This window comes from Cebus imitator, unplaced genomic scaffold (assembly GCF_001604975.1).
Source record: "Cebus imitator isolate Cc_AM_T3 unplaced genomic scaffold, Cebus_imitator-1.0 Scaffold359, whole genome shotgun sequence".
Taxonomy (NCBI): domain Eukaryota; kingdom Metazoa; phylum Chordata; class Mammalia; order Primates; family Cebidae; genus Cebus; species Cebus imitator.
The window spans coordinates 800,129-815,156 of NW_016107674.1; the positions used below are offsets into that span (position 1 = coordinate 800,129).

Sequence of the window (15,028 nt, forward strand, 5' to 3'; positions counted from 1 at the left end):
AGGAGGCTGAGGCAGGAGAATTGCCTGAACCCAGGAGGTGGAGGTTGCGGTGAGCCGAGATCGCACCATTGCACTCCAGCCTGGGTAACAAGAGCAAAACTCCGTCTCCAAAAAAAAAAAATTGTGTGTTCTTCCTTTTTGTTGTATCTATACAGAAGAGAATCCTTTGGAGATAAAAGAAAACCCAGAAGAAGCAGGTCAGGAAGCTGAGGAAAGAGGAGAGAACAAGACTGACCAGAATGAAAGTCAGAGTCCACATGAGCCTGAGGAAGTCCCCAGTGAAGATGACAAGGCAGAAGAGGAGGAGGAAATGGACACAGGAGCTGATGACCAAGATGGAGATGCTGCTCAGCATGCTGAAGAACACTCTGAGGAGCAGCAGCAGTCTCTGGAGGAAAAAGACAGGGAAGTCGACGAGGAAGGTGGAGAGAATGGCCCTGCTGACCAAGGTTTCCAGCCCCAGGTATCGTGGGATGTCTGTCTTTTCTTATGCTAAAAATAATGAAAAAGAGGAGAAGTCACCTTATTCCCATTAAAATCTCTTTTAGGATACTCCTCCATCAACCTATGGCACTGCCGAGGAGTTCTAAGTTTCTATTTTAAGAACTTTAGTGAGGAATGGGGAAGCCCACTTGTTGCAGGGTCTCCCACCTTATGCTTTCCCCCCAGAGCATTTAATGCTGTGTATGATTTCTCTGCAGAAGCAGGAGGAAGAACAGGAGAACTCTGACATAGAGGAGCAGGTGCCAGAGGCTTTGGAGAGGAAGGAGCATGCCTCCTGCGGGCAGACTGGTGTGGAGAACATGCAGAGCACACAGGCCATGGAGCTGGCTGGGGCCGCACCTGAGAAGGAACAGGGAAAAGAGGTGATGGATGGTTTCACTGCAGCCACCAGCTGCATCTTAGTAGGGTCTCTCCCTGTCTGACATCACATTCTGTGTAGCAGTAGTTGGTTTATGTTTGGTTATTTTGTTGGTTGTTTTGTTGTTGACATCTAACAGACCACATCTCATTCTTTAAGCAGTGTGTGACTGAACAATTATTTTTATAAAGACAGGGATACATTCTGAAAAATGCCTCATTTCGGCAATTTTGTCATTGTGTGAACACCTCGGAGTGTGCTTACACAAACCTCGATGGTACAGCCTATTGCCCCTAGGCTGCAAACCTGCACAGTGTGTTACTGTACTGAATACTGCAGGCAGTTGTAACACAATGTAAATATTTGTGAATCTAAACATGGAAAAGATACAGTAAAATGTGGTATTATAATCTTATGGGACCACCAGTGCACATGCAGTCTTTCCTTGACTGAAATGTTGTCAGGTGGTGCATGACTGATACTTATTTTTATATGCGCTCCAGGACAAACCCCAGAATATCGGCTATATTTAAGTGGTGTGCATGATAAGAAAAAGTTGTTAGACTGGTAGTTCTAGATTGAAGAATCAGATTCATGTTTTTGCAGAAAGCTCTCCAGGAAGGAAACATGGAATTTAGACTTCAGACAATGTATGCCTTCAATGGTGTTTTTCTTTTCCTTGCTCATCATCAGGTTTCTAAACGTTTAATTTAAAAAGCAAAGCACTTTTTCACTCCTTGATCTGGTGATGATGTGTTCTGATATGGCCACAATTCAGGTTGCTGGGTGCTATGGAAAGAACCTGGAATGTCAACTGAGGACCTGCTGGTTACAGTGGTGATCCTGGACAACTTCAGTCTCTTTGAGTCCTAGTTCTTAATGACAATAAGAACCATTTATATTGCTTATACACCATGACTACACCTCCACCACAGTTATTCATTGAGCACCCATTAGTTCCTAAACATTTTCATTACTTCAGGTCCTCACTGTGTTGCCATGAGATATTGTACTGTTTTTCTCCATTGTGTATTTGAGAAAAATAAGCCTCAGTAAAGTGAAATGACAACCTCAGGTGTACACAGCTGGCTGATGATGAAGCCTGGTTTCTAGTTGACGTCTGTCCTGCCTTTGGAGTTAGATACAATACTCCTGCAAAGAGCTAAGCAGTCTTACAAAGGCCCCTGAGAGGATAACCTAAGGTGTACCTGGACACTCCTATTTCTGCCTGTAGGCCAGGCCTTAGTTATGGTGAGTTCCAGAGCAGGCAGACAGGCAGGAGTGATTATATGATTGAGGATAAAGAATATCAGTGAGAGAAGTTGTACTCAATGCAGCATAGTAACCAGGGACTTGTAATAGCTTCTTCTAACTCATTCTTTTGTGGCTTGGGATTTCCTAGGAACACGGAAGTGGATCTGCAGATGCAAATCAGGCAGAAGGCCATGAATCGAATTTCATTGCCCGGCTGGCCTCCCAGAAGCACACCAGGAAAAACACACAGGTTTCTATCACTCCTCAGCTAAACTTAGGTGAAGGCTGCATGTTGAAAAAGATACTCCAAATGTAGCGATTTTTTTTTTTTTTTAAGCCATACTCCTGGCTATTGCTGTCCCACCAGATAGTAGCCTTGGTGAGCAGACCAGGACCATGGGGTTTATCTGGCAGGATCCCGTCACTGGGCTTCTTCCCTGCATGTGTCTCTCCTCAATCCCTGATTCCTGCCATGAAGTCTTAAGAGCCAAGTGCCGTGTGCTGCTGCCCAGCGCCAGCCCGTCTCACCCTTTTCATTGTCCGTAGGCTCTTGTTTTTTAAGAGTAAGTTTTTAAAATAGGGTATAATTTATGCAAATGATGCAAAATTAATGTAAAAAACCAATCCCCTAAAAAGCTTACATCCTATTCCTGTCTCCAACGGACCTTCCCCAGAGCAAATATATTATCAGTTCTTTCTTCTTTTGGAGATATCTTCTGCATATATGATATATGGATGTGTGAAAGTGTGTTTCTTTGCCTTCATTTTAGATATAAAAATATATCATAGAGATTGTTCCATATAAGTATATAGAGGCCCTGTTCTTTTTAATAGCCATACTAAATTCCATTCTTGTATGGCTACACCTAATTTACTTCCCCTGTTCCCTACAGATGAATATTATGCTTATTTTGTGTCCTTTTGTCATGACAGGCAAGGCTCTGATGAATTTCTTTTTATTTCTCTCAGAGTTTTAAGAGGAAACCTGGGCAGGCCAACAATGAACGTTCCATGGGTGATCACAATGAGCGTGTGCACAAGAGACTAAGAACTGTGGATACGGACAGCCATGCTGAGCAGGGGCCAGCTCAGCAGGCCCAGGCCCAGGTGGAGGATGCAGATGCATTTGAGCACATTAAACAAGGCAGCGACGCATATGATGTGCAGACCTATGGTATGATGCCGGAAAGGCTGCTGCCTTTGACCACTGAGCTCTTTGTGCGAGCTTGTGCTGTTATGACTGCATGCCTGGCAGCTGATAGTACCCATTCATATCAGGGGAGAGAGGAAATGGCTTTGTAAAGATAAGAAATGTGGAGAAATACAGTTTGGTTTTGGTACAAAGGTATCTGTAACCAAGTGAAGATGGTTAAGATTGCTCAGTTTAGTATAAACCCTTTAAATATCTTTAAATATAATAGTTAAAAATAACACTTGACCACATCCAAATGCTGATATCAGGGTTTCTTAGTACTGGACATTTCTTTCTTCTTAGTCACCTCTGGATCGGTCCCTGCACTGAGGAGCTATGAACTTGAAATATGTTTTCTCCATAAGTCCAAAGGGGAGGAAAAATGTCTCATCATGAGGTCATTGGTCATCTCCCCTTCTAGTTCTCTTGGTGACTTCATTGTTTGATTCCTAATGTGTAAACTCATGTTGAGAATAATCTACCTTTGAGAAGGGTACAAAAATGACTGTTCTACATTGGATTATGTTTTTCTCTCCTGGATCCCACTTAAAAAGAAAAATTTTCTGAGCCTTTGCTGCATTATTACACTCAAATAAGCCTATGAGCTAGAGCATCTCTGTTTTATAGGTAAGTACACTGAGGTCAAGTGGTTTAAGAACTCACCCAAGATCACAGTGCTGAGATTCCTATTCTCACGTTCGTCTTTCTGTGCCTTGTTTTCTGCTTCTTTTTATTATTTTTAATTGACCCATAATAATAATACCTATTTATGGGGTACAGTGTGATGTTCTGATACATGTATACGGTGTTTAATGATCAAGTCAAGATAATTAGCACCTCAAATATTTATCGTTTATCATTTCTTTGTGTTGGAAACATTCAAATCTGCTCTTCTAGTCATTTGAAAATATATATAATTATTGTTAGAGTCACCCTATAGTCCATTTAAACACCCTATTTTTGTGGTCACATGTATAGTTACACTATACCCTCATAATTTCTGTAGGAGGTAGGGAACAGGCAGTTTGTTAGGTCAATAGGTCAGTAGGAACTCTTGGGCACAGACAAGTCTCCAAGCCACATAGCTGGTCAGTGGCACAAGATGCATCAGTAGCATCTTGGAAGCTAGAATGACAGAAACCATACCCACTTATCATTACTTTGTTCTGCAAAGAGCTAGGATTTTTATGTGTGGGTGCATGCTTTGTTGACAGATGTGGCCAGCAAAGAACAGCAACAATCTGTAAAAGACTCTGGCAAAGATCAGGAAGAGGAGGAGATAGAGGACACCCTCATGGACACAGAGGAGCAGGAGGAGCTCAAAGCAGCAGACGTGGAGCAGCTGAAGCCAGAGGAAGTCAAATCAGGCAGCACAGCACCCTTCAGTGAGTCCTGCTAGTGAACAAATCCTTCCCAAGATCTCTGATTTAAAGTCAGTTCCCTCTCACTATAGTCTAGTCTGGTGTTCAGTTCCATCTCCTAATCCATGGCTTAGATGAATCATTTGCCTATAATTACACTATATATATATATATATATATATATATATATATATATATTTAAAATAAGACAGGGTTTCACCATGTTGGTCAGGATGGTCTTGAACTCCCGACCTCAGGTGATCCACCCGCCTCGGCCTCCCAGAGTACAGGTACTGGGATTACAGGCGTGAGCCACTGTGCCCGGCCTACACTATATTTTGTTTGGGAGCAAAAAACAAAAATATGGACGGGGTGGATGTTGCACAATACCATCCTTCAAGGAGTCCCCTGGAACTTGAATTTCTGGCAAAATCTCATCAGTTCTTAAAAAATATGTAGAAGAAACCAGAATAGTATACTGACTACAGCTATGATGAAAAGGTGTATTATTAGATAAATGGTGTTTTTGGTTATATTAAAGTACCATAGTATTAGCATAAAATGCAGTAAAACATTAAAGGAAATAGAATGAGGAGTTTCCATTGCATAGCCAACCAAGTTCTATTACTTGTCAAAAAATAATTTTATCAGCAGTGCAATAAATCTAAATTCAAAAGAACTTGCCAAATTCAAAGGCTTTTTCTTCTGCTTCATTCCTGTCCTCTCAAGAGTGTTAGAACAGTTGACTGCCATATGTGACAATCCAGGCTTTGCCTCTCACCTCACAGGTTGAAGCAAATTATTCACTGTTCTTTGCCTCAGTTTCCTCATCTGTAAAATGGAATCGTGGCTTTATTTTAGTTCTTATTTCTATCAAAGTTATACGTGTATATAGTTTCACGAATCATACAGTTTTAAAAGGCTTCTTAAGACAACCCAAAATTTCTATTATTTCCTTTCCTAGAACATCTGCCTTCAACATCAGGAGGGGAGGTTAGAGAGTAAGGGTTGGCAGTGACTGCCTCAGAGAGAAAGAACATGTGAAATCAACATGTGGAAGTGTGTTGGAAAGTGAATGAAGTTTGATTAATTGTTAGGATTAATGGGCAACAGCAAAGGCTTGGTCAGTCAACAGGCTAATATTATGATAAGTAAAATTATGTCCTTAAATGAAAATAGGCTTTGATGAGATGGAGGTGGAGATCCAAACTGTTAAAACAGAGGAAAACCAAGACCCCAGAACAGACGAATCCCGTAAGGAGACAGAAAATGAGAAACCAGAAGGAAGCCAAGAGTCAACCATTCATACAGCTCATCAATTCCTCATGGACACAATCTTCCAGGTACTAAATAAAACTCACAAATTACTGCATTAGTATTGGGTTAATAAATTAACAAAATATACTTTTTAAAATTGCTTTTAAATCTTTGTCTTTAGAACTTTATGGAACATCTGGTTGTTGGGCGGGGGGTTCATGTTCTTATTGAAAAGTTTTAGGAATACTATCGGTATGATAGGTGTTCTTTAAACACATGATACTGTTCCAGCAGTCTGTGATGGTGGGTCTGGTCCCTGGCCTCTGGGACTCACATCCCACTTTTCTAACCATCCTTGTGTAAGGAACCTTCAGGACAATGAAGTTTGTGATGGTTAAATAAAAAATCTTTGGCTTAATGCCTGTATTTATGAAGAACTGTTATTAATCATATAACATTTTCATTATTGATGACTTAAGGGTGTTTTGTTTTTGTTTTTGTTTCGATAGAGTGGCTTTATAAATGTTAAAACTTTTCTTTATCCATATTGTCTCTCTAAGAGGGGAAGCAGACTGCTTGTCTGGCTTCTTCTCATTGTGCCACTGTATTTGCTGAATTAAGTTTTGAATCTCAGGAGGATTTGACTGTGTAGATTGAGTTCAAACTGTAGGGTGCAAGGCAGCCAGTTAAAGTAAGTTGGTGATTCCAACATGGGCCACCTCTTATCTATGGCTTTTTCTTCTTAGCCCTTTTTAAAAGATGTCAATGAGCTAAGACAGGAGCTGGAGAGACAGCTGGAAATGTGGCAGCCACATGAATCTGGAAACCCAGAAGAAGTAAGTCACTGTTTTTTCGTAAAATATCTTGACTTTTTTTTTGTCTGACATCTAGCAAAATTAATAGGTAAGCTATTACCTTAGTAAAAAGGACCAGGCATATGTAGACTATAATTACAGTCCTAAAGCCTATGTCTGTCCATTAGTTTCTGCCTGCTTTGCTGCTAGATCTGTAGCTTAATTAAAATAGAGAGAAATTGGTGTGCTTAATTCCCGTAATTTCTGTTGCTGGCTCTGTAATGGGTGGAATAGTTGTGACAGTGGTTGAAAAACTGGGCAAGAGTCTGTGCTGTGCCATCATGAGAAGAGGCCAGCTAGATTGTTGCTGGCTGACTTAACGTGGTGGCATGCATTAACCAGCAGTTTTATTTTTAATGACTGCATCCTAAATTTACTGTGTATGTACACATTTACTTTTATATCTTGTCATCATCACTCCCACCACATATATGTACTTGAGTGCTCTAGTTGGCAGAAAATCATGGGGCTTTGTGTTGAGTGTGTTGCCGGAGGGATTTGCACTTAGCACTTTTTACTTTTTTTTTTTTTTTTTTTGAGATGTAATCTTGCTCTGTTGCCCAGGCTGGAGTGCTGTGGTGCGATTTCAACTCACTGCAACCTCAGCCTCCCGGGTAGCTGGGATTACAGGCACACGCCACCATGCCCAATTAATTTTTTATATTTTAGTAGAAACGGGGTTTCACGATGTTGGCCAGGTTGGTCTCAAAATCCTGACTTCAGGTGATCCGCCCGCCTTGGCCTCCCAAAGTGATGAGATTATGGGCATGAGCCATTGAGCCTGGCCCACTTTTACTTTTGAAACCTGACTCTGAGAATCCACGAGTAAGTAGCTGGATCTGCTGGTGCCAAAATTACCCATTCACATCTCCCTCCCCGTATGAAGGGTACATGTTTTACTCTTTGTAGGGGATGTGGGTAAGGCATTGATTTGGTCATGAATTCTGATAATTAACTGCCTTGTTTCATTCTTTCTCACGTAGAAGTGCAGGTTATGGGTTTGGTTGAAGGAGAGAGTTTTCTTCTTTATTGTTTTTGAGATGGAGTCCCACTCTGTCACCCAGGCTGGAGTGCTGTGGTGCGATCTTGGCCCACTGCAACCTCGGTCACCTTAGGTTCAAGAGATTCTCCTGGCTCAGCTTCCTGAGTAGCTGGGATTGCAGGCACACGCCACCATGCCTAGCTAATTTTTTGTATTTTTAGTAGAGATGGGGTTTCACCACACTGGCCGGGCTGATCTTGAACTCCTGCCCACCTCAGCCTCCCAAAGTGCTAGGATTACAGGCATGAACCACCACCCCCAGCCAGAAGGAGAGACATTTTTAATCAAGTAAATTGCATGGTAGCTTGCTGGGAGAAGATTTAAAGTGCTTCTGTTGAGACAGTTCATGTAGGTCATTTTCTACCATCATCTTGCTAGAAGACTTGGTTGGCTCTGACACCCTGAGGGTAACTTATATTTCATTGTCACAGGAGAAGGTTGCAGCTGAGATGTGGCAGAGTTACCTGATGTTAACAGCACCTCTTTCACAACGATTATGTGAGGAGCTTCGTCTCATATTAGAACCCACCCAGGCAGCCAAGCTGAAGTAAGTTCCCCTCTAGAAGGCCTCACAGTGCCCTGGGAAGATGGCAGCTTCATCGATTCTGTTTAACTCAGCACCTAACCATTTATGGTACCAGCTTCTCAGTTGTCTCTTCTGCTGTACAGGCACCAGTATTCCTTACCCTGTTTTCCTGTTATTATCTCTGCACAAAAGTTTCTGGGTGTCTGCATTGATCACCTTGTTCATGTTGAGTTACTCACTTGTTTAGGAGTTACCTAAATCTTTTCAAAGATGTACCCAAAATCTTAGTTTTAGAATAGGAAAGAGAGAATCCAAGATTTCATATTCAGTAGATTTTTGTCCTAATTTTTAAAAAACATATTTGAAAGGAACTAATTATTATTGCCACATACATGTCCAGTTTTTCTGGCTGGATGTCAAGAAGATCCTGGTACTCAGTCCTCAATTAACAGTAACACTTCATTGTGCCAGGCTCCTAGTTACTTGGTATTATTGATTTTAAGATATTATTAATGTGATTTTTGTCTCTAATGAAAATTCTCAGGAATTAAATGTTGTTAACTAATTTTTGCCCATTTGAATCAATAAATAGAGGAGACTATCGAACTGGGAAACGACTGAACATGCGGAAAGTCATTCCATACGTTGCTAGTCAATTTCGGAAAGACAAGATTTGGCTTCGAAGGACCAAGCCCAGTAAACGCCAGTATCAGATTTGTTTGGCTATTGATGACTCTTCTAGTATGGTAGACAACCATACTAAGCAGGTAAGGAAGAGAAATGTAGTGGTGGTTTGATAGGAAATTAACACCAAACCATGTTCCATGGGCCACCAGAATGCTTTCAATTTGATATGGCTAAGAAATTTTGAAATACTTGTTAGGCCTGTTTTGAGAATGTGATAACCATCTTTGATATCAAAGACCTAAGATTTAAAGAGTTCAAAAGGGCAATTTTAGGATGTCTCAGATTTGTTGGTTTCTTACTGTTGTAGGTATTTTAAATTGTTTTGTTTCTTGACCCTGCTCTTCTTACTGTCTAGTTGCAGAGTAAGTAATTCTGATAGTATTTATTTTGCACAAAATACAACAATGTACTATTAAACTATTTAAGACTATGCGGTAATTTCGGAAAACTTTTTTTAAGTATATATCTAGGATACATTTATTTTATGTCCTAAATTATCCAGAGTTATTGTTCTGTCAATGCTAAAATTAAGTTTAGGAGCCTGAACAGAATTACTTACACCTCCATTACAGATGCCAAAGACAGTTTGTTTTTGGCAGTAATGCTGTTATACAGCATGGGCTAACAAGCAACCTAAAATTTGTATGTTCTGCTGGAAAAAGTTAATGTAGCCTCTGAACCTGGGTTCCTATCCCAGTTCCATTTATTAACATGTGACTTTGGGTAACTTATGTACATATATATATATATATTTACATGCACACACAGAACAGTAATTATAACCTCATACTCGCACAATTGTTATGAAGAGTAAATGAAATAATATATGGAGAACACACTCAGTTTGCCACTTCTTTTGTCATTTTGCAGATGGTAATGAAATTTTCTGATATAGCTGTACAGTTTGATTTGGCTGCATATATATGAATGGATTTTAAATTGGTTTTTAAAATTTGTTACGTACAGCCGGGCGCGGTGGCTCACGCCTGTAATCCCAGCACTTTGGGAGGCCGAGGCGGGTGGATCACGAGGTCAAGAGATCGAGACCATCCTGGTCAACATGGTGAAACCCCGTCTCTACTAAAAATACAAAAAATTAGCTGGGCATGGTGGCGCGTGCCTGTAATCCCAGCTACTCAGGAGGCTGAGGCAGGAGAATTGCCTGAACCCAGGAGGCGGAGGTTGCGGTGAGCCGAGATTGCGCCATTGCACTCCAGCCTGGGTAACAAGAGCGAAACTTCGTCTCAAAAAAAAAAAAAAAAAAAAAAAAAAAAAAAAAAAAATTTGTTACGTACAAGAGGTTACTCTTTATGTAGGTTCAAAAAAAAAAAGAAAGAAAAATTAAATTCATGGATCATATTTCTCAAGGGTTCCCCCCCTCCTTTTTTTTGTTTATTTATTTTTTATTTTATTTTATTTTGAGACAGAGTTTCACTCTTTTTGCCCAGGGGCTGGAGAACAATGGCATGATCTCTGCTCACTGCAACCTCCGCTTCCTGGGTTCAAGTGATTTTCCTGTCTCGGCCTCCTGAGTAGCTGGGATTACAGGCATCTGTTACCATGCCCGGCTAATTTTGTATTTACTAGAGATGGGGTTTCTCCATGTTGGTTAACCTGGTCTCGAACTCCCAACCTCAGGTGATCCGCCTGCCTCAGCCTCCCAAAAGTGCTGGGATTACAGGCGTGAGCCACTGTGCCCAGCATTTTTTTTTTTTTTTTTTAAAGACAGGGTCTTGCTCTGCTGCTTAGGTTAGAGTGCAGTGGCATAATCATGGCTCATGGTGGCCTCAGCCTTCTGGGTTTAAGCAGTATAGTCTTCCCACTTAAGCCTCCTGAGTATTTGGGACCAAAGGTGTATGTCACCATGACTGGCTAAATTTTTTTTTTTTTTTTTGAAGACAGGGTTTCACTCTGTTGCCCAGGCTGGAGTGGTAGCTCACTGTAGCCTCAACTTTCTGGGGATCAGGTGATCCTCCTACCTCAGCCTCCCAAGTAACTGGTACCACAGATGGGGGTCTTGCTGTGTTACCTGGGCTGCTCTTGAACTCCTGGACTCAAGTGATCTTCCCTCCTTAGCCTCCTAAAGTGCTGGGATTATAGGTGTGAGGTACCAAGCCTGGCCGTCAAGGTCACTTTTTATTCAATGTCTACAGCAGACCATTCCTATCAGTGTAATGGATTCTAGGTTTCAACATTTATGGTACCAGGCAGAGCATAAGGCCATCAAAGCCTCAGGGTTGGTTGTGACTATAATAACCTTACTGATGTTATTCCTCTACTTGCCGAACAAAAAAAAACAATGCTTTCTGTGGGAATCTTGATGCAAAAAAAAAAAGTTGAGAGGCTCTGGTTTAGAGGATATTCTGATTCCTGAAATCATTAACTTTCTAATTCACAGCTTGCATTTGAATCTTTGGCTGTGATTGGAAATGCTCTAACCCTCCTGGAAGTGGGTCAGATTGCAGTGTGTAGGTAAGGTTGCCTTTAGTTCCATTGTGAAAACTTTTCACAACCTATTTGGTTATTTTGATCACACAGCAAACAAATAACTCCTGTTGTATTTGGTTTTCCGCCCCCAAGTTTCGGAGAATCTGTAAAGCTGTTACACCCATTTCATGAGCAGTTCAGTGATTACTCTGGGTCCCAGATTCTACGTCTCTGCAAATTCCAACAAAAGAAAACCAAGATTGCTCAGGTATGAGGATGAAATAAAATGTCTTCTGCGTGGTTATTTTTAAACTGGTGTAGATAGGAGGGAGAACTTTTTTTTTTTTTTAGACAGCATCTCATTCTGTCACCCAGGCTAGAGTGCAATAGCACCATCGTAACTCACTGTAGCCTCAAACTCCTGGGCTCAAGCAGTCCTCTCGCCTCACCTTCCCTAGTAGCTAGGACTACAGGCCTGTGCCACCATGTCTGGCTAATTTTATTTTTTGTAGGAACAGGGTCTCACTTTGTTGCCCAGACTGGTCTCAAATTCCTGGGCTCAAGTGTTCCTCCCTTCTTGTCCTCCCAAAGTGTTGGGATTACCATCATGCTAGGCTGAGAAACCATCCCCCAACCCATCTAATACAGACTTAGGACAGGGATAGTCCTAAACATCAGCCTGTGTCCCACTGGAATAGAAGCTTCCTTGGCATCCATTATAAAACAAGATGTGACTTTTTCTCAGTTCCTCAAAGATCACTTGACTTTACATCATTATTTTCTAGCTCCCTACACTTTTTGCTGAGTAGTTCAGAACATTCTGCAAAACCAACCCCATCTCCCATACCCTTATCAGGTGGTCCAAGACCTATTTTTCTCCCTCATTAAACCTAGAGAAGAGGCTGGGCGCGGTGGATCACGAGGTCAAGAGATCGAGACCATCCTGGTCAACATGGTGAAACCCTGTCTCTACTAAAAATACAAAAAAATCAGCTGGGCATGGTGGCGCATGCCTGTAATCCTAGCTACTCAGGAGGCTGAGGCAGGAGAATTGCCTGAACCCAGGACGCAGAGGTTGCTGTGAGCCGAGATTGCGCCATTGCACTCCAGCCTGGGTAACAAGAGTGGGAAAAAAAAAAAAAAAACCTAGAGAAGAAATGATATAAAGTCAGTGACTTTTTGAGGATAGCACAAGTTCAAAAACAGAGCATGGGATTGTATATCTCCTGGGTCCTGCTCTGATTTAGTCTGCTTTCTCTAGGCTGCCCTGGACATTTTGTATTTTCTTGCCTTCTCTTTTGCTCATTTCTTTTCTGTTATTGAAAGAAGATAGCTGTTTGGTTTATTTGAGGGGATTGTCGACTTCTTATGTCCTAGGGAAGCACTTCTTTTCCTTTGGGGTGTCTTCTAGAACTCTAAGTGGGTTATATGTTAACAAAATACGTCTTACCTGTGCTTGAGAATGCATGTATCATCTAGGCATGATGGCTCACACTTGTAATCCCAGCTTGAGGCCAGGGGTTCAAAACCAGCCTGGTCAACATAGTGAGAGCTCATCTCTACAAAAGACAAAATATTATCCACATGTGATGGCACATACCTATAGTCCTAGGTACTTACTTGGCTGTAGGCTGAGGCAGAGCCCAGGAATTGAGGCCACAGTGAGGTGAGATCGTGCTACTACACTGCAGCCTGGATGACAGAATGAGATCCTGTCTCAAAACATAATTTAAAAAAAAAAACAAACTCAGAATGTATGTATCCAAGGATCCTCCTTTTTAAACTACATGTGGCCAGAAGGGACAATTAGTTGATGGTCTATAAGCCGGAGGTGGTTATCTGATAATCACTGCAGTGTCAGAAATACCATCAGTCTCTTTGATAACGGGAAGAGAGTATTTAAATAGTTTTCTAATTATCTATTTCTGGTTCTGGTTTAGTTTCTAGAGTCTGTCGCCACCGTGTTTGCAGCTGCTCGGCAGCTCTCACAGAACATTTGTCCAGGTGAGCTGCATGCCTTCCTCTTCATTAACAAAATGCTTTTTTATACTCTGTATTTCCAAGCTGCTTGCTTCAGCTCACTGCCCCTGTCACCATGTTTTAACAGGTATGCTCCACAGGAAAAGATGTAAGTCAATGGAGCTGATGGAATTTATTCATTCATTCAGAAATTTTTGTTGAAGCTGTACTCATGAGGCTTATAATCAATGGGAGATCTAGACACTAACTATATGCACTTATCTATATACACATTTGATAAGAGTTTAGAGTTGTGAGAGAAAGGAGCAAGATGTGTGGAATTAAATATAAAGACTACAGTTGACCCTTGAATACCACAGGTTTATCTCTACTGCTCAGATCTACTTACACATGGAGTTTTTCCAACCAAAAGTGGATTGAAAATTCAGTATTTGAGGGATGCGAAACCCGAGTATATGGAGGACCAACTTTTCATGTATGCGGGTTCTCCAGGGCCATCTCTGGGCTTGAATATGTGTGTATGCTGGTATACTAGGGGTGGGGGGTAGGTGTCCTGAAACCAGTCCCCTGCGAGTACTTTATTCTCTAATATTTTAATAACAGAGGAAAGTAAAGACATAATTTAAAAACCAGCTAATCCAACCACATTTACTTTGGGGGATCGAAACATGCCCATTCTTTAGTCCTTTCCAAAAATCTCTGTGTCCTCAGTGTATCATGCAGAAGCTTCAGTTTTTGATGGAAGCAAGTCATTCATACCTCTCAACAACTGCTACAGAAGCCCACCCTCAACTCAAGAACTATATAATCTGTAACTGGAAACACTATGTAGCAAAAATTTTAAAACATCTTATTCACTGTTGAGTGGTTCCTTTCTATTTGTTGTTGTTTAAACAAGTCAAATTTCAAGGGGAAAAAAATACAGAAATTAGGTACAAGGAGTTAACAGAAATCTGAAGGTGATTATTATATGTGATGACAGAAATTTGGTAGACATAGTTCCAGGTTTCTGATTTGGGTACTTTCTTCTAATGACCTACTTGGTACTATCATTTTTAAAATTAATAGCCATAAACAAGTGTTTTAATTCTCATCTACAGTATGTTGCTCTATAATTGACGTTGAGCTGAACTTAACATTTTCTGAAGCACTATTGAGAGAAACTGCTGTACTGACAGAAGCTTACTTAGTATCCCTTATTATGCCTTGTCTCTGACTCAAGCATCCTAAGGGATAGATCTCATCAGAGGTTATGTTTGTGCCCAGAATGCATCAGCTTTAGAGGTCTGTTTAGCTTTAATAGTACAGAGAAAGCCTACACAAATATGTCCTACTTTGGGTAGTTTGAGTTATTAAAAATGGATGTTCATTTTATTCCCTTGTTTCCTCTTATATGGTCTACAGAAACTGCACAACTCCTCCTGGTAGTCTCTGATGGGCGAGGCCTTTTCCTTGAGGGCAAAGAAAGAGTCCTGGCAGCAGTTCAGGCTGCCCGGAATGCAAACATCTTTGTCATCTTTGTTGTATTGGACAATCCCAGTTCACGGGTGAGTGACTACTAAAAGCCACCTCTTCGGGAGATAAAG

General features: G+C 41.1%; 1 protein-coding gene across 1 annotated transcript in view; it reads left to right on the forward strand.

Annotated features, from left to right (window-relative positions):
* The window catches only part of MDN1 (midasin AAA ATPase 1), a 176,290-nt gene that overhangs the window by 159,039 nt on the left and 2,223 nt on the right, over positions 1–15,028 (forward strand). The window contains exons 87-99 of the mRNA XM_037730790.1: positions 156–463; positions 702–866; positions 2,265–2,366; positions 3,086–3,290; positions 4,523–4,693; positions 5,849–6,012; positions 6,673–6,762; positions 8,254–8,369; positions 8,941–9,115; positions 11,434–11,507; positions 11,616–11,730; positions 13,403–13,466; positions 14,847–14,989. Coding sequence (XP_037586718.1) covers positions 156–463; positions 702–866; positions 2,265–2,366; positions 3,086–3,290; positions 4,523–4,693; positions 5,849–6,012; positions 6,673–6,762; positions 8,254–8,369; positions 8,941–9,115; positions 11,434–11,507; positions 11,616–11,730; positions 13,403–13,466; positions 14,847–14,989 — 1,892 coding nt within the window. The remainder of the gene's footprint in view (positions 1–155; positions 464–701; positions 867–2,264; positions 2,367–3,085; positions 3,291–4,522; positions 4,694–5,848; positions 6,013–6,672; positions 6,763–8,253; positions 8,370–8,940; positions 9,116–11,433; positions 11,508–11,615; positions 11,731–13,402; positions 13,467–14,846; positions 14,990–15,028) is intronic.